Source organism: Salmo trutta, chromosome 14 (genome assembly GCF_901001165.1).
Source record: "Salmo trutta chromosome 14, fSalTru1.1, whole genome shotgun sequence".
NCBI lineage: Eukaryota > Metazoa > Chordata > Actinopteri > Salmoniformes > Salmonidae > Salmo > Salmo trutta.
The window spans coordinates 72,515,827-72,538,554 of NC_042970.1; the positions used below are offsets into that span (position 1 = coordinate 72,515,827).

The window sequence follows — 22,728 nt, forward strand, 5'->3', positions numbered from 1 at the left end:
CTGAATTCAAAACAGATTAAGTATATATTTTTTTCTCACCCATCTACAGACATTACTCCATAATGACAAAGTAAAACATGTTTTTAGACATTTTTGTAAATGTATTGAAAATTAAATACAGAAATACCTCATTTGCATAATTATTCACACCCCTGAGTCAACACATGTTAGAAACACCTTTAGCAGCGATTACAGCTGTCTTTCTGGGTCTCTAAGAGCTTTCCACACCTGGATTGTACAACATTTGCCCATTTAAAATTCTTCAAGCTGTCAAATTGGTTGTTGATCATTGCTAGACAACCATTTTCAAGTCCTGCCATAGATTTTCAAGCCGATTTAAGTCAAAACTGTAACTAAGCCGCTCAGGAACATTCACTGTCTTCCTGGTAAGCAACTCCAGTGTATATTTTACCTTGTTTTCCATTATTGTCCTGCTGAAAGGTGACTGTCTCCCAGTGTCTGTTGATAAGCAGACTGAACCAGGTTTTCCTCTAGGATTTTTCCTGTGCTTAGCTCCATTTCATTTATTTTTTATCCTGAAAAACTCCTTAACGATTACAAGCATACCCATAACACGGTACAGCCACCACTATGCTTCAAAATATGAAGAGTGATACTCAGTAATGTGTTGTATTGGATTTGCCCCAAACACAACACTTTGTATTCAGGACAAAAAGTGAATTGCTTTGCCACATTTTTGCAGTATTATCTTTGTAGTGACTAGGTGTATTGATACACACTCCAAAGTGTAATTAATAACTTCACCATGCTAAAAGATATTCAATGTCTGATTTTTTTATTTTACCAATCTACCAATAGGTGCCCTTCTTTGCGAGGCATTGGAAAACCTCCCTGGTCTTTGTGGTTGAATCTGTGCTTGAAATTCACTGGGGTACAGAGAGGAGGTAGTGATTAAAAAAATCATGCTAACACGATTATTACTCACAGAGTGATCCATGCAACTTATTATGTGACTTGTTAAGAAAATCTCTACTCCTTACTTATTTAGGCTTATCATAACAAAGGTGTTGAATACTTATTGACTCAAGACATTTCAGCTTCTCATTTGTAATTCATTTGTAAAAATGTCTAAAAACATAATTCTACTTTGACATTATGTGGTATGTGTAGGCTTGTGACCCCCCCAAAAACTAAATTTCATCAATTTAAAATAACACAACAAAATGTGAATAAAGTGACGGGGGTGAATACTTTCTGAAGGCACTGTATGTCTCTATAATGAAGTTGTAGGCCTATAAAGTTATTTAATCTGTCCAACAATGTGTGAATGACATTGTAGATTGATGTTGCTAAGTTCCTGTTTTGACTCTCCAAAATATTGACCAGTGCAGATGAATAATTTGAAGTTACTGTCCAGTTTCTTAAAGTGTGATTGATTGCCAGTTTGAAGTGCCTGTTGCTAAGTTACTCTTTGTGTCCTGCAGGGTGCGCCCTCTGTCCGAGTCGCTCAACGATCTCTTCAGGGAAGTCACTCTGCTGCACAGGCGTATCACGGAACTCACCCATCGCCTGGCAACCCTGGAACCATTCCTCCGTCGCCACGGCTACAGGGACGAGGGGGAGGAGGGAGGGGGTGGCGGTAGCAGGGCTCTGCCACCTCGGAGCATGAGAGGTGGCGCAGCGAGACTGACGAGGTACACCTTGAAGAAGGCGGTCCCTGAGAGGGGGACTAGAGTGGTGAGGAGGAGGAGGGTGAGAGTATACAACAACGGACAAGTTAGGATGCTGGAGAATGCGAGTGAGAGATAACGGGAGGGATTGTGGACTACGGAGGAGTGTGATAGTAGGAAAGTTAGTGTTAGGGTTCTAAGTTCAGTGTGAGGTGAGAGGTCAAAGGTGAAAGAGCGAGAAATTAACAAAATAATTATAATGTATCAAAATCTGATATCTATCTCTGCTTCATTATAAACAAAGATGTGCATCTGTAGTTGTTATGTGTATCAACCCATGAGAGAGCAATGACATATTCATTAAACAAACTCATCAAGTCTCAACTGTCTGATCATCTCATTCAGAACTAGCCAACTGTGGCTGCATGGCCATGAAAATAATTCAGTCATTTGCATGGAAGCGTGATCATCATTAGATTCAAAACCAATCGCCACACAATTGATTTTAGAGTACCACATTATCAATACACAACAGAACAAAATGCTACTATTGGAGAGGATGTTGTATGCCACATTGTTATGTTTGGCTATCTGACTTTAAAGGGTGACTCCCTATCCTGTTATTCATTTGGGACTTTGGTGTTAGAGGGATCTGTGAAGGTTTGTAGATATTTTTTTTCCCGTTAGCTGTAGTCACAAAGAGTAATACTAAAGCCAGCTGGTATATATACTGTGTGTGTGTGAGTGTGGATGTGTTGTGGGCATAAGGATCGAACTTTGTGCCCTCATTAAAACTTTGCCAAGCGTTTCTACAGCAACCGTTCCTTCTCTCCTTTCTCTCCTCTCCTCTTCCCCGACTCTTGCTTGTCATCCGCAGAGCCGCAGTATAAAATGTTTCGTCTTTCTCTTTCCCTCTTTTCCAACCTGCCTCTACTCTCCCATCTCTGCTTGTCATCCTCCGTTGTTTCTCTCTAGCCCTGTTTATACCTGGTTCTAACATGCGTCCTTTTTCCTGATCTTATCCACATCCTGATTGATATCGCATTTTTAGACAGGTTTACACGATTAAAAGACGCATTGTGTAGACCAATCTGGGCAGTGAAACCACTTAAATCATCATTATACCGGCCTCTAACATCATTGACAGGCTGCACCATTGACTTATGCCACCAACATGTCTTCAAATAAATAACTTATTATTGGAAAGAATAGCTGTGAAATAATTTGCATACAGGGATGGATCAGGAAATTTGGTCACAATGCAGACACAAAAATGTGGGCACAATCAGAATGTGGACAAGATTTGGACACACAACCCATGTTAGCACCAGGTATAAATGGGGCTTCAGTCTTTCATCTCTACTTCTTAATCTGCATTCCATCCCCCATTTTCTCTCTCTCTCTCTGTAGATGTTCGGCTCAGGCTGTACTTTCCATTTTGGTATTGTATGTTGATTCATTTTCCCATCCAATCCACTAAGACAGTGAGAGTATACAGTATAAATCCTCCACTCTCCCCATCTCTTGAAAAAAGAGCCAGTTGCTAGGTAACGGTTAATTGTCAAGTAGTTACATGTGTTGCAATGTGTTCTATCAATGTGTTCTATCAATGTGTTCTTGTTCTATCAGTGTTGTTTATAGCACTAGCTAATTATTTATCTCTCAATGACATAGGATCATAGCAGAGATATTGAGTTTTACAAATATAGATACAGAGATATGCTTTACCAAAATCTCAAAGAGGGTTTTGTGGATGACTGGTTTCTTTAAATATCTCCCTTGTTGCTGGTCAGAGCTCTTTCAGAAGAAAGAGAGACGGAGAGAGAGTCTCAGGAGGAGAATTTGGAGTCTTTCAAATTCTGTATACAATATCCTACTGGTTCACTTTTTATCAGTGGGTCATTCGTCACCTCCCTCTCCGTCTGTCCTGGCCCACAAACCTGCCTCTCCAACATCTTGAGTAACCTCGAATCTCAATTCAGTGTCCTACTTGTGAAAGAAAAAAACAGACAGAAGATACGAAAATGCAGAAAAAGGAGAACTACGGAGAGACAAGATGAAAGGTAAAAGGGGATGAGAGGAACGGGAGGATGGACAGGTGTCCTGGATGAAAGTGACAATACAGCAACAGGATTAAAGAGGACGAGTGATACTGGCCATTTAAATGACAGATGAATCTGAGAACACTTGAAAAGGCCCTGCACCTTTAAAGGGGCAATCTGCAGTTAATACATCCATTTTTGGACTTCATATGTACCCATTGATTCTTGAAGAATATAAGTTATAAATGCCTCATGAGCTGTTGTACCCCACCAGAAGCCAAAATATAAGCTTGTTTTACTCCAATATTTGTAAACTAATTAAATTTAAACAAACACTATATAGAGTCAAAACATGGTTACAACTATAATATTGATATCATGGCTGGTAAGTCCTTGCATCCATCCATAGCTCTGTCTAGGAAGTTGAAAGTGGTTACAATTCTCCAGCCCCATTATATATATATAAAAAAAACGAAACAGGGGCAGGGAGGACACTTTTCTATTGTTTTAACTGCTGAATGACCATTTAAGGTATTGGTCCTTCGAGCCAGATAATTCCAATATATACAAAAACATATACATTATCATGAATCGCAGACAAATGAAAGACCATGAATGAATGTTCTGAATCTGTTTAGAGGGGAAAAATAAGAAAACTTAGGAATTTCACAAATAACATGATTTCATTTTTTTTTATTAATACTCAACACTTTGTTTAGTACAAAGAGACAGAAGAAGAATATTTCTTAGCACTTATTTTCACATCGACTGTGTTTAATTATCCTAATTTTAAATATTATTAAATATTTAATCACATTTGTTATTATTCTTTAACACATGTCATTTCTTCCCATACAAAAATTAAAGAGTGACTGAAATGTTTAGTCATATATACATTTTCACAATCTGTACAGTTCTAGAAATGGTTGTGTTAACATTTTCTCTTGGAAACAAGTAAAATAAAGGGTTGCCAAAGAAGAAAAATTCTAACTTGTAAAAATGTAGTACAGAGTCATGATGTTGTGCTTATGTAATAGCCACTAATGTTATTACCATTAGTTGTGTAACAAAAACAAGTGTGTATGCCGGTCTTTTACCAAATTAAAGTGAAAGGAAATACATCAACTTGCTGTAAAAATAGTCTCTACTACTTTAGGTGTGCACTCTTTCAACAAATTACAAGCTTGCACATATGTGGCCTTTCATTTTTTATAAAACAATTTTAGCAGGGAACCTTCAAATCAAAGATGTCACCCAAAAGGTTCTTACTTTCAGCCATTTTGTACACTTTTATTAAAAGTCTGCTAGAGGGAGGTAAGTTATTTACATACAGCACTACAATACAGAACATCAGTCAACAGTTCTCTCTTTACACACACACACACACACACACACACACACACACACACACACACACACACACACACACACACACACACACACACACACACACACACACACACACACACACACACACACACACACACAGAGGTAATCAAGCGTATGTACTGAGGCACATACAACAACAGAAAGAAAGAAAGAAAGAAAGAGGGAAAGAAAGAAAGAAAGAAAGAAAGAAAGAAAGAAAGAAACTTACTGAAGAAAGAGAGGTTTTAGGGAAAAACAAGCAAAAGCATTGAAAATCAAAGCTGGTTCATCACTTCATAAAAACGTTATACCAACACCTTCACCTCATTCACAGGCATTTAATAATACCAATACCTTCACCTCATTCACAGGCATTTAATAATACCAATACCTTCACCTCATTCACAGGCATTTAATAATACCAATACCTTCACCTCATTCACAGGCATTTAATAATACCAATACCTTCACCTCATTCACAGGCATTTAATAATACCAATACCTTCACCTCATTCACAGGCATTTAATAATACCAATACCTTCACCTCATTCACAGGCATTTAATAATACCAATACCTTCACCTCATTCACAGGCATTTAATAATACCAATACCTTCACCTCATTCACAGGCATTTAATAATACCAATACCTTCACCTCATTCACAGGCATTTAATAATACCAATACCTTCACCTCATTCACAGGCATTTAATAATACCAATACCTTCACCTCATTCACAGGCATTTAATAATACCAATACCTTCACCTCATTCACAGGCATTTAATAATACCAATACCTTCACCTCATTCACAGGCATTTAATAATACCAATACCTTCACCTCATTCACAGGCATTTAATAATACCAATACCTTCACCTCATTCACAGGCATCTAATAATACCAATACCTTCACCTCATTCACAGGCATTTAATAATACCAATACCTTCACCTCATTCACAGGCATTTAATAATACCAATACCTTCACCTCATTCACAGGCATCTAATAATACCAATACCTTCACCTCATTCACAGGCATCTAATAATACCAATACCTTCACCTCATTCACAGGCATTTAATAATACCAATACCTTCACCTCATTCACAGGCATCTAATAATACCAATACCTTCACCTCATTCACAGGCATCTAATAATACCAATACCTTCACCTCATTCACAGGCATTTAATAATACCAATACCTTCACCTCATTCACAGGCATCTAATAATACCAATACCTTCACCTCATTCACAGGCATCTAATAATACCAATACCTTCACCTCATTCACAGGCATTTAATAATACCAATACCTTCACCTCATTCACAGGCATCTAATAATACCAATACCTTCACCTCATTCACAGGTATTTACAACCAAACATCAAGAGGAGCAGAGAAGCCTGAACTTCTTTTCTTACACTTCTTCTGGTACCATAATAAATCTGTTGAAACTATTTCTGTCATAGCAATTATTCCTATTGACAATTCTGTTTACTGAATTTGAAATATTTTAAAATAACGACCATTTTCAGAGCAAAATTCTATTTGTCTTTTTACAGAGACAAACACACACCAACAAGGATCAGAATCAATTAAATCGATTAAAAAGTCCAGATATCATTCCCAAACATCCACTTTTGGGATAAAATAGAGTCTAAGTAAAAAAGGGAAAATAAAAAAATTCCACTGATGCATGCATGTCCTTACGAACACATGTCCTTATACACTGACTCAATATCATACACACTGACTTGTCAGTCATGAAAGAAGGACAAATCTTTCAAAGTTTCAATAGGGATGTACAAGTATTGATCAACTAATCAATTACACTGATTGTGCTTAGATCTTACAATTTGGTTTGGCAAAATGACAAATCACTTAGAAATGTAATATTTCAGACAGCTATAACTTAAAGTAATTCATAAATAGAATAAATAAAATGAAGATATGAGGGGTCCTAAATTGTATATTACAACAATGACATGGAGGTGAACACAAATACAGCTTGGACCTGGATATCTGTCTGTGATAAGTTGTAGCTTTGAGGTCATCTTCCATGGACATGAGGTTATCATTGATGGAAGCGACCCAGAGACATTGGCAAAGACATGATAAACAAACCACTGGACTCTATGCTAATAGAATAGGGGGGAAAACGTTACTTTCAACACTATGTGGAGATTCAACGTTTTTTCATTTTAATCATTGCATTGGTTTGCTTTTCTCCACCTTCCACCAAGTACCTTCCAGGACAGTTGTGAGGACTTTTTTCCAAAAGGAAAATACTGTCCAGTGCCTTCAATCACATTTGTAAATTCATAAGATATTTGCCGTGATAGATGAAAAGTGGTTGTTCTGGTTGAAATAGACAGAATTATTCAAATAAGGTTTTATTTTAAACGCAGAGATTAAGAATTCTTGCTAATACTAGGCTAATGGTAATCCTGCTCTGGTCAAGTACTCAAGCTTCACATACGTCATTGTCCTTTTATCCTACTTATGTATCAAGCCATTGATGGAAATTGCCAGAACTTTCCATAATCATCTTCGGCAAAATGTTGAAAGTTTACTGAGATTTACTGAATGTTACATCCAGACTGTCTTGTGTGGCCTGTATAAAGTGATTGATTTGTTTTGGTATTCACAAGGAAAGAAAAAAAGCTAACAAATAGTGAAATAGTGATTTTTCTCCCAAATCCCCATCTCAAGTGACCACCTTTAGTGATATCTGAATTATCTCAGAAATTATAACACATTCTAAGTAAGTCAAACATGATTAGTGGTTTGATCAAGTCCTTGACGTGAATTAAGGAGAGACATAGAGTATACAGTGCAGTAACAGTACAGTGACTGGGTGAAATGAAATAAATAAACCATAAATAAACCAACTGAGACTTTCTTTCCTCCCTGTGTTCACAGCACACCACTCCCCGCCCATCCCCCTTCTAATAAACGCGTCTTGATAATATAGCAGCAACAGCTTACTGCCATAATACAAATGAAATAACACGTCCTGCTGTTCATCTCTCCATTCCCAGACCATGGTCCAACAGTCCATTAAGACCATATCTTAAAAGTAGAAAAAGTCCAACTCCATTGAATCACTTCCCAGCAACATATAGGCATACAAGGGGATTTACATATATTTAGCAAATACTGCATCTATGCCAAGTAAAAAAAAAATATATATAAAAATTATAATAAGTGTAATTCATAGTTTACCTTTGGGTATATAAGGGGGACTTGTGATATGTTGGGATTTAAAACGGTAAATCAAATGATTTATAGAAAGCTAAAGGGTGAGATAAGATCCTCTTGACTAGCACCCGAGTGAAACGAGCAGAAAACTACATCTTCCATGATGCAACTCTCTCTCCTTTCAGGTGGGTGGATCTCGTTTAAAGCAAAATCTCAGCTAAGCGGATTCTCAGAGAACATGATAACCACTTTATGAATTACTAGTTAATAACTGAATTGTCCACAGAATGAACACCCTTTCTACCGATAGGAGGAGGAGTCTTCATATCTTTATGATTGTAGTGAGTTCAGTAAGGCACATCCCGCTCGGTATCTGAGATCACCACTACTCCCGACGTACTGCCAGGCAAAACAAGAAATCTAAACTGCAAACCAGTATGATGCCACATAAGTACTTTCTCCTTCACTATAAGATGTCAAGTATATGGAAAATGTACTCAGCAAATCATGCCTTTCACATACAGTATACTTTTTCACAGCACTCCAAGAACAGAAAATATGGATAATCAAGAATTAAGAAGAAATCTGAATTACAGAACCTAAAAGTATTGGTACTTAAGTAACATTTCTTCCAAACAAATAGTCTATTAGTCTCCTGTAATATGGTGGCCTAGCAAATAATTAACAACAGTACAAATATATAACAACATGAACTATTAAAAAAAAAGAAAACGAGCCCAAACTGAACATCTTAAACAATTTAATTATATTCAATAATATCATTAACAACATTATCAATACAATTATTGTTAGTTTACCCTGTTACTTCAAGAAAAGTATTAGATTTTTCATTAATTTGATTGTATTTCTGATAGCTAAGCAAAATGTTCGTTTTGGTGTAAGGAACAGCAGGCGAGCGGAAGAGAGGGAAAGATAAAAGAGGGAGTGAAGAAGGAGAGGAGAAACGGAGGAGAGATTTCTCTCCTCCTCCCTCAGAGTCAAGCAGCAGAATCCATTCATTTCCTCATTAGAAGTCGTGTCGCTTTCTGTTACACTTGACAGTTCCTTCATTTTCCTTCACTCTGTCCGCAGTGTCCATTGTCCAACTAACCTTCCTCAGTTAGAAATATGAGAACGATGTCCACAATGTAGCGTCTATTCGTTCTCCTCAGACGGAGAAGCAATTATCCTGTTCTCTAGCTCCATGTCTTTCTTTCAGACGTCAGACTCGATGCTGGAGAGCTTCTCGTAAACGTGGCCGTTGCTCGAGCCATTGAAGGGTCTCTGGCCGCCCTGCCCCACCAACCCTAACCCCCCGTCCCTGACCGGCAGTAGCTTGTTGCCTCCCAGTCTGGGACCATGGTGGTTCCCCATGGGCCCCCCCAACCCTCCCCCGAGACACAGATCATTGGGGAACCTGGGGGTCACATTGGACATGACCCCCGTTGTGGCTGACGCCGGCAAATATGAAGGCACCCCCATGGAGCCTCGGAAGTCCCCGCGGCTGTTGTTGAGGAGATGCTGTGGCGGTTGTTGCTGTTGCTGTGGAGACATTTTGACGTAGTACGGTTTGCCGCCATGTAATAGACACTGGTCATCGCCGAAGGTTGGGATGAAGGGGTTCTGGGTCACCTTATCTGGGTAGAGAGATTTAGACAAGGAGTAAGTCCTGGCCCCTTTTCCACTACCGCCCCCACCACCTCCACCTCCACCTCCCATCATTCTTCTATCCCTGTCCCTCATGTCTTTCTCCCCCACCGACCGACGGTGCAACCCACCTTCGCCTCGTTCGCCTCGGAACAAACTGAAGGAGGAGCCTCCTTTCGCCCTCTCCCGCTCACTACCACCCCGACTGAAAAAGGAGGGACTATCTCTGTCCCTCTCCGCGTACTGGGCAAACATTTGGGCGTATGGGCTAACGCCCTCCATGTAGCGGTCTTTGTCTTTCAAGCTCACGCTTCTGGGTGGGAGGAGCTGCCCCCCTCCCCCTCCTCCCCCTCCTCCCCCACCTCCTCCTCCACCCCCGCCCATGCGTCCGCCGCCCCCCCCCCTTCTGCAAATCCACAAACGTGTCGTAGGAGTGTTGCCTCCGTAACACCCGCCCACCTGGCCCTAGCTTCCTGCGCTGTGCATGACTTTGTGATTGGCCAGCACCCCCCACATCACCACTCTTCCCCCCTCCACCCCCAATCTGGCTAAATATGAGGTTATCTTCACTGATGTCATACAGGTTGCCTGGTTTCTTACACGACTCGCACCGTTTGCAAGTAGCAGAGCTTGGACGACTATTTCCCCCTCCGCCACTAGCGCTCCCACCCCCTCCTCCCCCTCCGCCACTAGCGCTCCCATGCGTACAGGTGCCCCCTCCTCCATGGTGAGAGATGGACTTCCCTCCTCCCCCGCCACCACCACTGTGATTCCGACACTCCCAGTCACCCCCTGCTATGCCTCCACCCCCCACTTCAGACATGTTCTTCTCCCAACAAGTGTGGGCCTGTTGTCCTGACAACCCCAAGCCCATTCCTCCGACTACGCCACTTTTACTCTCTGACTTCTTGGGTTTGTTACCTTTCAGGAAATCCTCCACGGGCACTAGGCTCTTACAAATGCCACTACCACTATTACCGCCACCGACTCCTCCTCCCCTACTGCCCATCGGACAAGGCCCGTCGGACATATCCACATGCTCCCACTTGGCAGAGCCCTCCTTGGAATGGAACTGCTCCGCATAGAACTCCCTCAGATTTTCTTTGTCGCGGAATAAGTAAGGTGAAGAGTTACCCCCTCCTCCTCCACCTCCTCCACCTCCTCCTCTCTTCCGCTCAGAGGGGACCAGGGGTGGGGAGGCCGAGCGGTGTCCCAGGGGCCCGCGGGAGAAGTGGTGGTGGACGGTGTGATGGTGGTGGGCTCGCCTCCGGTAATCAATCTCGTCCTGCTCCCGTCTGGATTTGGCTGAGTGGGGCCTCTTTTTCAAGCTGTCCCTGTACTGTTTACGCCTCTTGGCGTTGCCCTCCAGATTGCCGTAGGTGATGGTGTGTGAGGATATATCCGACACATCATCGCCCCCCGAGCCCCCGCCACCCCCTCCTCCTCCACCCATGCAGTACCTGTCGTGACCGCCCCTGTCGATAAACCCAGAACTGGACGCCCCGCCTTTGAAGGAGAACCTCCCGTAGAGGTCGTTCGACTTGAACTGACCCCCCTGCTGACCGGAGCCTGAGGCCGAGGTGTGGTCGGCGATCAGGTCAAACTTATTGGTGTTCCTGTGAGTCAGGGAGGCAACGCGGGGCTGTGTGGTGAATATGGGCGCTACCCCTCCCCCTAAACTGTCACAATCAAACATCCCTCCCTCCAATGAACTGGTACTGCCTAAGCTACTCGGCCTGATAGGCGGGGGGCCGGACATACCCAGAGCCAGCCCGGGTCCCGGGCCTGAGTGGTGGTGCAGGTAATGGTCCTGGTACAGGTTGTTGTCCTTCAGGGGCAAGTTGCCAAAAGTCCTCTCCACCTCGCTGATGTAGTCGCTGAACATGTTGTCCTCGGGTAGGTAGGGCGGCGGCGGGGCCTTGCGCTCTTGCAAGCTGCGCCGGTGGTCAGATATGTCGTAGATGCTGGGCGACTCGCCGCCGCCACGGTGGTGGCCACCGTAGTCCAGGGCGCCGTGCGTGTGCGGCGAGCCGTTGACCCCCGGGATGGCGGTCATGTCCTTGGCTGTGCGGAGCAGTCGCAGGATGTTGGAGTGGGTGTTGTTCATGTTCATGTTCATGGTGGCCGATGGAGAGTCCATGGCCGACTTGTTCTCCTCGATCTGGACCCCGTGGATACAACTCCAGATGCCCTGTTGGAGGAACAGATGAATAGGGGGGATAGAGAATGGTAAAGAAACAGGAGGAGAGGGAGAGAGAGAAAAACACGGGGAGAGGGGGAGCAAGCGAAAGAAACCAACACAAAGACAGATTGACGAAAATAGAAATAGGGTAGATTGGTGGACGAGCATTAGAAAGCGGACGGGAGGTGGAAAGGTGGAGAGAGATGAGATGAGAGAGAGAGACAAAGAGAGAGAGGTTAATGCATTGCAGTGTTTCATCTGGCCACCTTGTTTACACCCTATTAAACAGTAATAGGGGTGAGTTCATCAATACGTTCTCCCTGGGAAGCAGACAGAGCTTTGGCCCCTGCAGAGGCTCAGAGCCTCTCCTCTCCTCCTCTCACTCAGACCCAGTGTTGGAGGGCAGATCAGAGACTTGATTGATAATGACAGGAGCACCGTTAGTGTCTAGTTTTGACCAACCAATCAATACGTTTAATCAATTCAATTTAAATTCAGCTGACAGCACTTTTCCTGGGGCAATCCAACCCCCCTCTCGTAAAGACACGTCACAAAAATGAATCATGCAATAAAAGTATTTTAAAATATTCTGCGAAATGAAAGGCGGTTGTGGTTTTGTTGAAATGTTATGTTATTATCTGGTTTGAATTTGGCATTGTGAGGACAGTAATTCTAAGAGGTGACACCTGCCAACAAATCAAGGCATGTATGTTAGGATCAGCGCTGGGGGTTGGCGTTTCTCATGCCATTCCAGATTAAAAAAAAAAGAAAGATCATTGCCTGCCAGTGAAAACATGTGTCACTGTTCATCAGGGGCGTCATGTCAAAGCCATTTTTTTGTCCATCTCTTAGTCTGGCCCCTGGCCCCCTGAATTCATTATTCTTTCTTCTACTCTTTCTCTCTTTTATTTCTCTTTCACTCTTTCTTTGTGTCTTTTTTTGTCTTATTTTATCTCCATTACCTCCTGGTCGCCACGGTGAAGCTTCTCCTCCAACGGGACTTTCTTTATCTATCTACGTATGTCCATACAATCCCTCCATAAAGGTGATCGGACAGAGGTTACTGGCACATCTTTCCTTTTGTGCTCCTCTGTTCCTTCTGTTCCCCTTTTATGTTTAATCATTCTTCTTCACGGACAGATTTCCTTTTCCTCTCGTCACATGATATCTGTTCCTTTTGGTCTCATCATATGCCCTCTCTTTCTTTCTGTCCTCTCTCTCTCTCTCTCTCTCTCTCTCTCTCTCTCTCTCTCTCTCTCTCTCACTCACTCACTCACTTACTCACTCACTCACTCACTCACTCACTCACTCACTCGCCCTGTATGTGTGCAGATTGGTTGAGCGCTACACTTTCTCATTTTTCCCCCCTCTGTCCCTCCACAACTGGAGCGCTAAACCAGGCATAGAAATCTGTACTAGACTAATATCTCTTGCAGACGGCAGTAGTTAGACGAGGGGTAGTCTGTAATAGTGTAGAGGGTGAAAATGAATGCTGTAATGCAACTGCCAAATAACATCAACACCTGTACGCTTGAACCAATAAATACTGAATTTGTATTCTATCGAGGCTCTCCCTACATGTAAACTATTTGATGTACTTTGCATAAAACCATTATTGCTGTATTACAGAGTAACTATCGTCGAGCTCCCAAAAGAGGAAGGATACAGTAGAGAAAACTGTATTTTCAAAATGCTCAAGAGGATATAAGAAAAACCTTTCTTAAGAAGTTCAGGCAGGTAAACATTTGCGACTGTTTCTCAAATTAATGATAATTGAGTTCAATGAGCGTGCAACAACAAAAACATTCCCCCCCCCCTCTTAAAATGTAACATTATGCAAATGTGATTGTTCCTCAAGCAATTGTTTTTCATGCGTAAACAAGCTCTCTGACTTACAATAATAACTGCCATGACAACTGCCATGGTAAATGACCCGCATAAACACCCCTCAGAGCAGTCCCCATTTAACGATGCAACAACACCGTGATAAAGTTTTGTTTTTACCCTTCTACACAACTGGAATCAGTGGGCATGTAACTAACTGTAAGAGCCTTAGCATTAGTGTCATATATTAAAAGGGCTTTCAGAAGGCCCATTGGCGATGATTGTTATGTAGGTTTTGCTAGCACCGTTAGCACGGATTAGCCTAAATTCTATTAGCGTTCACAATATCAGTAGTTATACTCGTTTTGTTATCCTTGCTCAAAGGGTACCATGTAGTATCATTACTATGTCTCTATCACAGTTAACAAAGTATCATTAGCTTATTAGTATAGGTTTTACTATGCTGCGTTCACATAATGTCAGCTTACTTTTTGTAGAAAGATTATACTCAAGTTTCTCACTTGGGAAGTATCAGAATCAACAAATATTAAGCTCTACGCAAATAACTTACGTTAATTTGAACTGGGAAGTCTCAAGTTTCCGACATGACGTGAACGTGGCATAAGCACAGAGTATTAGCAACCCGACCAGGAAGTATCGGTCCGGTTAAAGACGTGCTCCAATAACTCACCCTGCTGATGGAGAAGGTAAAGCCTGGCTTGCCGGTGCAGTAGCCCATGAAGCAGAAGCGCAGTTGCCAGTAGAAGGCGTGCTCGGCAATGAAGGTGATGAGCGACAGAGCCATGGCCGCCCCCAGCATGTAGAAGACACCTGCCATGTTGTCCACGTCCAGCTGGCTGCTCATCACCTCGTTCTTCTCGTTGTGGCAGATCCCCGTCAGCCACAGAGCCTCCAGCTCCTCCATCTCTCCTGGGATAAGCAGGAGATAGAGGGGGTTAGGAGGGGATAGCAGGAGGGGTTAGCAGGAGGGGTTAGTTTATGATAAGGTTAGGGGAGAGGGGGTATATAGAGGGGTTAGTTTATAATAAGGTTAGGGTGAGGGGGTATATGGAGGGGTTAGTTTCTAATACGGTTAGGGTGAGGGGGTATAAGGAGGGGTTAGTTTATAATAAGGTTAGGGTGAGGGGGTATAAGGAGGGGTTAGTTTATAATAAGGTTAGGGTGAGGGGGTATATGGAGGGGTTAGTTTATAATAAGGTTAGGGTGAGGGGGTATATGGAGGGGTTAGTTTATAATAAGGTTAAGGTGAGGGGGTATAAGGAGGGGTTAGTTTATGATACGGTTGTAGGTTAGGGGTTAGAGGGGATATACAGTGAGGATGGGTTAGGTTGGTTCAGTTTATATTGAGTTAGGTTAGGAGAAGATGGAAAGAGAATATAGCTAGGTGCTGAAAGGAAAGGTGAGGTATTTGAATAGTATAAGGCATGAGTGCTGAGGGATACAGTACAGAGGGATACAGTGCAGAGGGATACAGTGAGGAGGGACACAGTGAAGAGGGATACAATGAAGGGGGATACAGTAGAGGGGGATACAATGAAGAGGGATACAGTAAAGAGGGATACAATGCAGGGGGATACAATGCAGGGGGATACAGTGAAGAGGGATACAGTAGAGAGGGATACAGTGAAGAGGGATAAAGTAAAGAGGGATACAGTGGAGAGAGATATACAATGTTGAGGGATATAGTGAAGATGGATACAGGTGAGAGGGATACAGTGCAGAGGGATAGAGTGAAGAGGGATAAAATGGAGGGGGATACAGTGAAGAGGCATACAGTGTGGAGGGATACAGTAAGGAGGGATACAATAGAGAGGGATACAGTGAAGAGGGATACAGTAAAGAGGGATACAGTAAAGAGGGATACAGTAAAGAGGGATACAGTAAAGAGGGATACAGTAGAGGGATACAGTGGATATGGATACAGCGGAGAGGGATACAGTGTAAAGGGATACAGTAGAGAAATATACAGTGTAGAGGGATACAGTGAGAGGGATACAGTAGAGAGGGATAGAGTAGAGGGATGCATTTGAAGAGGGATACAGTAGAGAGGGATAGAGTAGAGGGATACAGTGAAGAGGGATACAGTAGAGAGGGATACAGTGAAGAGGGATACAGTGAAGAGGGATACAGTAGAGAGGGATACAGTGTAGAGGGATACAGTAGAGAGGGATACAGTGTAGAGGGATACAGTAGAGAGGGATACATTGTAGAGGGATACAGTAGAGAGGGATATAGTAGAGAGGGATACAGTCTAGAAGGATACAGTGTGAGAGATACAGTGTAGAGGGATCCAGTGAAGAGGGATACAGTGTAGAGGGATACAGTAGAGAGGGATATAGTAGAGAGGGATACAGTCTAGAAGGATACAGTGTGAGAGATACAGTGTAGAGGGATCCAGTGAAGAGGGATACAGTGTAGAGGGATACAGTAGAGAGGGATATAGTAGAGAGGGATACAGTCTAGAAGGATACAGCGTGAGAGATACAGTGTAGAGGGATACAGTAGATGGATGCAGTGAAGTGGGATACAGTAGAGAGGGATACAATGTAGAGAAAGGAGTGAAGAGGGATACATTAGAGAGGGATGCAGCATAGAGGGATACAGTGAAGAGGGATACAGCGGAGAGGACTGTACTTAATATTGTGAGACACTAATTAAGTTGCTTCTCATGTCTTTGATTGTTATTGTGACTGTGTGTATATGTGTGTGTGTGCGTGCGTGCGTGTTTGTGTGTGTTTGTGTGTGTGTGTGGCCATTACAGCTGTGTGTGAGCACCGTCAGTGCAGGAGTGAACAAATCAAATCAAATGTTATTTGTCACATACACCGAATACAACAGGTGTAGACTTACAAGACCTTATCCAACAATGCAGTTAAAAAAAATGTTGTTCGTAAAATATTTACTAAATAAACTAAAGTTAAAAAATAAAAAAATTATCAATCAAAAAGTAACAAACATTTACATAACAATAACGAGTCAATATGCGGGGGTACAGGTTAGTCGAGGTAATTTGTAAAGTGACTATGCATTGATAATAAACAGCGAGTAGCAGCAGAGTAAAAACAAAGGGGGGGAGGGGGTCAAAGGGGGAGGGGGGAGTCAAATAGTCCAGGTGACCATTTGATTAGTTGTTCAGCAGTCTTATGGTGACTGGAGTCTTTGACAACTTTTAGGGCCTTCCTCTGACACTGGCTAGTATATAGGTCCTGAATGTCAGGAAGCTTGGCCCCAGTGATGTACTGGGCTGTACGTGCTACCCATGGTGCCTTACGGTCAGATGCCGAGCAGTTGCCATACTAGGCAACCCTTGCTAAATCTTTTCAGTCTCCTGAGGGGGAAAAGGTATTGTCGTTCCCTCTTCACAACTGTCTTGGTGTGTTTGGACCATGATAGTTTGTTGGTGATATGGACACCAAGGAACTTGAAACTCTCGACCCACTCCACTTCAGCTCTTTCGACGTTAACGGGGGCCTGTTCGGCCATCCTTTTCCACGATCAGCTCCTTTGTGTTGCTCACATTGAGGGAGAGGTTGTTGTCCTGGCAACACACTGCCAGGTCTCTGACCTACTCCCAATAGGCTGTCTCATCGTTGTTGGGGGATCAGGCCTACCACTGTGGTGTCGTCAGCAAACTTAATGATGGTGTTGGAGTTGTGCTTGGCCACGCAGTCGTGGGTGAACAGGGAGTACAGGTGGGGACTAAGCATACACCCCTGAGGGGTCCCAGTGTTGAGGATCAGCCTGGCAGATGTGTTGTTGCGTACCCTTACCACCTGTGCGACCTGTTAGGAAGTCCAGGGTCCAGTTGCAGAGGGAGGTGTTTAGTCCCAGGGTCTTTAGCTTAGTGAGGAGCTTAGTGGGCACTATGGTGTTGAACACTGAGCTGTAGTCAATTATTGTAATTTTTTTTATTTAACCAGGTAGGCCAGTTGAGAACAAGTTCTCATTTACAACTGCAACCTTGCCAAGCTAATGCAAAGCAGTGCGACACAAACAACAACACAAAGTTACACATGGAATAAACAAACGTACAGTCAATAACACAATAGAAAAAGTCTATATACAGTGTGTGCAAATAGAAAAGGAGGTAAGGCAATAAATAGGCCATAGTAGCGAAGTAATGGAGTGCTAGATGTGCAGATGATGATGTGCAAGTAGAAATACTGGTGTGCAAAAGAGCAAAAAAGTAAATAAAAACAATATGGGGATGAGGTAGGTAGCTGGATGGGCTATTTACAGATGGGCTGTGTACAGCTGCAGCGATCGGTAAACTGCTCAGATAGCTGATGCTTAAAGTTAGTGAGGGAGATATAAGACTCCAACTTCAGCGATTTTTGCAATTCGTTACAGTCATCGGCAGCAGAGAACTGGAAGGAAAGGCGGCCAAAGGAGGAGTTGGCTTTGGGGACGACCAGTGAGATATACCTGCTGGAGCGCGTGCTAAGGGTGGGTGTTGTTATGGTGACCAGTGAGCTGAGATAAGGCGGAGCTTTACCTAGCATAGACTTATAGATGACCTGGAGCCAGTGGGTCTGGCGACAAATATGTAGCAAGGGCCAGCCGACGAGAGCGTACAGGTCGCAGTGGTGGGTGGTATATGGGGCTTTGGTGACAAAACGGATGGCACTGTGATAGACTGCATCCAGTTTGCTGTGTTGGGGGCTATTTTAGTCGAGTATCAGTAGGATAGTCAGTTTTATGAGGGTGTGTTTGGCAGCGTGAGTAAAGGAGGCTTTGTTGCGAAATAGGGAGCCGATTCTAGATGTAATCTTGGATTGGAGATGTTTAATATGAGTCTGGAAGGAGAGTTTACAGTCTAGCCAGACGCCTAGGTATTTGTAGTTGTCCACATATTCTAAGTCAGAACCATCCAGAGTAGTGTGGCTAGTCGGGCGGGCGGGTGCGGGCAGCGATCAGTTGAAAAGCATGCATTTAGTTTTACTAGCGTTTAAGAGCAGTTTGAGGCCACGGAAGAAGTGTTGTATGGCATTGAAGCTCGTTTGGAGGTTTGTTAGCACAGTGTCCAAAGAAGGGCCAGATGTACACAGAATGGTGTCGTCTGCGAAGAGGTGGATAAAGGAATCACCCGCAGCAAGAGTGACATCGTTGATATATACAGAGAAAAGAGTCGGCCCGAGAATTGAACCCTGTGGTACCCTATAGAGACTGCCAGAGGTCCGGACAACAGGCCCTCCGATTTGACACACTGAGCTCTGTCTGTGAAGTAGTTGGTGAACCAGTCAAGGCAGTCATTTGAGAAATCAAGGCTATTTAGTCTGCCAATAAGAATATGGTGATTGACTAAGTCGAAAGCCTTGGCCAGGTCGATGAAGATGGCTGCACAGTACTGTCTTTTATCGATGGTGGTTATGATATTGTTTAGTACCTTGAGTGTGGCTGAGGTGCACCCGTGACCAGCTTGGAAACCGGATTGCACAGCGGAGAAGTTATGGTGGGATTCGAAATGATCAGTGATCTGTTTGTTAATAACTTGGCTTTCGAAGACTTTAGAAAGGCAGGGCAGGATGGATATAGGTCTGTAACAGTTTGGGCCTAGAGTGTCTCCCCCTTTGAAGAGGGGGATGACCGCGGCAGCTTTCCAATCTTTAGGAATCTCGGACAATACGAAAGAGAGGTTGAACAGACTGGTAATAGGAGTTACAACAATGGCGGCGGATCATTTTAGAAAGAGAGGGTTCAGATTGTCTAGCCCAGCTGATTTGTACAGGTCCAGGTTTTGCAGCTCTTTCAGAACATCAGCTAAGGAGAAGCTGGGGAGGCTTGGGCAAGTAGCTGCGGGGGCTGCGGAGATGTTGGCCGGGGTTGGGGTAGCCAGGAGGAAAGCATGGCCAGCCGTAGAGAAATGCTTATTGAAATTCTCGATTATGGTGATTTATCGGTGGTGACAGTGTTTCCTAGCCTCAGTGCAGTGGGCAGATGGGAGGAGGTGCTCTTATTTTCCATGGACTTTACAGTGTCCCAAAACTTTTTGGAGTTAGAGCTACAGGATGCACATTTCTGTTTGAAAAAGTTAGCCTTTGCTTTCCTAACTGACTGCGTGTATTGGTTCCTGACTTCCCTGAAAAGTTGCATATCGCGGGGACTATTCGATGCTAGTGCAGTCTGCCACAGGATGTTTTTGTGCTGGTCGAGGGCAGTCAGGTCTGGAGTGAACCAAGGGCTATATCTGTTCTTAGTTCTACAGTTTTTGAAAGGGGCATGCTTATTTAAGATGGTGAGGAAATTACTTTCAAAGAACAACCAGGCATCCTCTACTGACGGGATGAGGTCAATATCCTTCCAGAATACCCGGGCCAGGTCGATGTGTTTTAGGGAGCGTTTGACAGTGATGAGGGGTGGTCGTTTGACCGCGGACCCATTGCGGATGCAGGCAATGAGGCAGTGATCGCTGAGATCCTGATTGAAAACAGCAGAGGTGTGTATTTGGAGGGAAAGTTCGTCAGGATAATATCTATGAGGGTGCCCATGTTTACAGATTTAGGGTTGTACCTGGTGGGTTCCTTGATAATTTGAGTGAGATTGAGGGCATCTAGCTTAGATTGTAGGACTGCCAGGATGTTAAGCATATCCCAGTTTAGGCCACCTAACAGAACGAACTCTGAAGATAGATGGCAGTCAATTCACATATGGTGTTCAGGGCACAGCTGGGAGCTGAGGGGGGTCTATAACAGGCAGCAACAGTGAGAGACTTATTTCTGGAGAGATTCATTTTTTAAATTAGAAGCTCGAACTGTTTGGGCATAGACCTGGAAAGTATGACAGAACTTTGCAGGCTATCTCTGCAGTAGATTGCAACTCCTCCCCCTTTAGCAGTTCTATCTTGATCGGAAAATGTTGTAGTTGGGGATGGAAATCTCAGAATTTTTGGTGGCCTTCCTAAGCCAGGATTCAGACACGTCAAGGACATCAGGGTTGGCGGAGTGTGCTAAAGCAGTGCGTAAAACAAACTTTTGATGTAACATGCATGAAACCAAGGCTTGTACAGTTACAAAAGTCAATGAACAGCATTCTCACATGCAGCATTCTCACAAGGTTCCTGGTGTGTGCAACACATGTCATGTTGTGTTATGTCCCCCCAACACACCCCCGTCACAGATAATCTTCATTAATCATTGATTATGCAAGTCGCTCGTTATCTGGTCTTGATGTGGGAAACAATTGCCTCATGGGACTTCTGCTAGTCCTTGGGGTCCGGGAGGAAGTACACACACAGTCATGTGATCGCCGGTCCCACCCTAAAATATGTCCCCATAGCCCCCCCCCCCATGCCCAGGAATTGGTTCTGAGGGGGAGAGGAGGGAGATTGGTGAGATTTGTTTGATGTGAGCCACCGGAGTCTATATCTCACCAAAGGGGATTTCCCACTCCCCTAGTGCTTGCATAACTAACAGCGTGCTAACTCACTCGCTGCCTGGACAGTAGCAGATTTTGCCTGCCCGGTTGTTAAGACTTCCTGTTAAAGTAGGCCACAGTGAAGGACGTGAAGAAAGCTCAGCAGGTTGTGTCAAGATGACTTTGAGCTCCTCAGATGTAGGACATGCAATTTTGAGTTGACTTCAATACTCCTCCACCTACCCCTGCACAAGATCTGGTTGAAATATATTTGCACAAGTCTTGAGCTGTTCTTGTTTTCGTTGGCCCTGTAGAATAGAATCAATGGAGAAGTCCTACAAGTGTCCTACTTAATCAAAGCTATTCACTTCTGTATGTGTTCCATGTACAGATGTAGGATCTTAGTTTGATCACTCTTACGTTGCTGAGAATTTTCTTGTGCTGCAGGAAATGCAAATGAGCTTATTGATTTTCATAAATTCACTGAAAACCTGCACCAACACATGGTTATATTAACAGTAGCCTACTTTTGACCAGCTAATAACCTAACCACCGATCAAGCAACTTTATGGACTAAATGTTCAAATACTGTTTCTGCAGGATTATGTTTGCTACAACAGTACTGGTCTAATTAAGATCCTACATCTGTATGTCCTAGACCTACAATATACCCCCACCAGACCTCCACTCCACCAGACCTCCACCCCACCAGACCTCCACCCCCACCAGACCTCCACCCCAATAGACCTCCACCCCACCAGACCTCCACCCCACCAGACCTCCACCCCACCAGACCTCCACCCCAATAGACCTCCACCCCACCAGACCTCCACCCCACCAGACCTCCACCCCACCAGACCTCCACCCCACCAGACGTAAGCATGCCCACCCTTGATGCAATCTGAATACACTCCAGATGCACCAGAGGCTGCCACTTGGAACTAGGACACTATTCTTGGCCCCCCTGTCATCACATGATGTACACACATGACACACGCACACATACAACCACACACACACCTCATGACAGACACACACACACACTTACACACACACTTACACACACACACACACACACACACACACACACACACACACACACACACACACACACACACACACACACACACACACACACACACACACACATACGCACACACACACACACACACACACGAGACAAACATAGATAACCATGTTGTATGGATTATAACAGGGGATGACACCTTAGCAGACACCCAGTGAGGGTGAACTCTGAGCTCTTTACTAGTTTCTATAAAGTGTGTTTTAACGGCGTGCTAACGTTTGAATGAAATGAACGACTGATCACATACATTTGGCAGTAGATAGCAGACCTGGGTTCAAACACTACTTGAAATCTTTCAATTACTTTGAGTGTTTTCTCTAGCCAGCCTAGAGTTCCTTCCTAGGTGGGGTTTAGAGTTTTGAGGATATT

General features: G+C 43.6%; 1 protein-coding gene across 1 annotated transcript in view; it reads right to left on the bottom strand.

Moving 5' to 3' along the window:
• Window positions 1-4,369: 4,369 nt before the first annotated feature.
• The window catches only part of LOC115147307 (glutamate receptor ionotropic, NMDA 2B-like), a 129,543-nt gene continuing 111,184 nt past the window's right edge, over window positions 4,370-22,728 (bottom strand). The window contains 3 exon segments of the mRNA XM_029689487.1: window positions 4,370-10,291; window positions 10,293-12,083; window positions 14,590-14,828. Coding sequence (XP_029545347.1) covers window positions 9,461-10,291; window positions 10,293-12,083; window positions 14,590-14,828 — 2,861 coding nt within the window. The 3' untranslated portion in view covers window positions 4,370-9,460.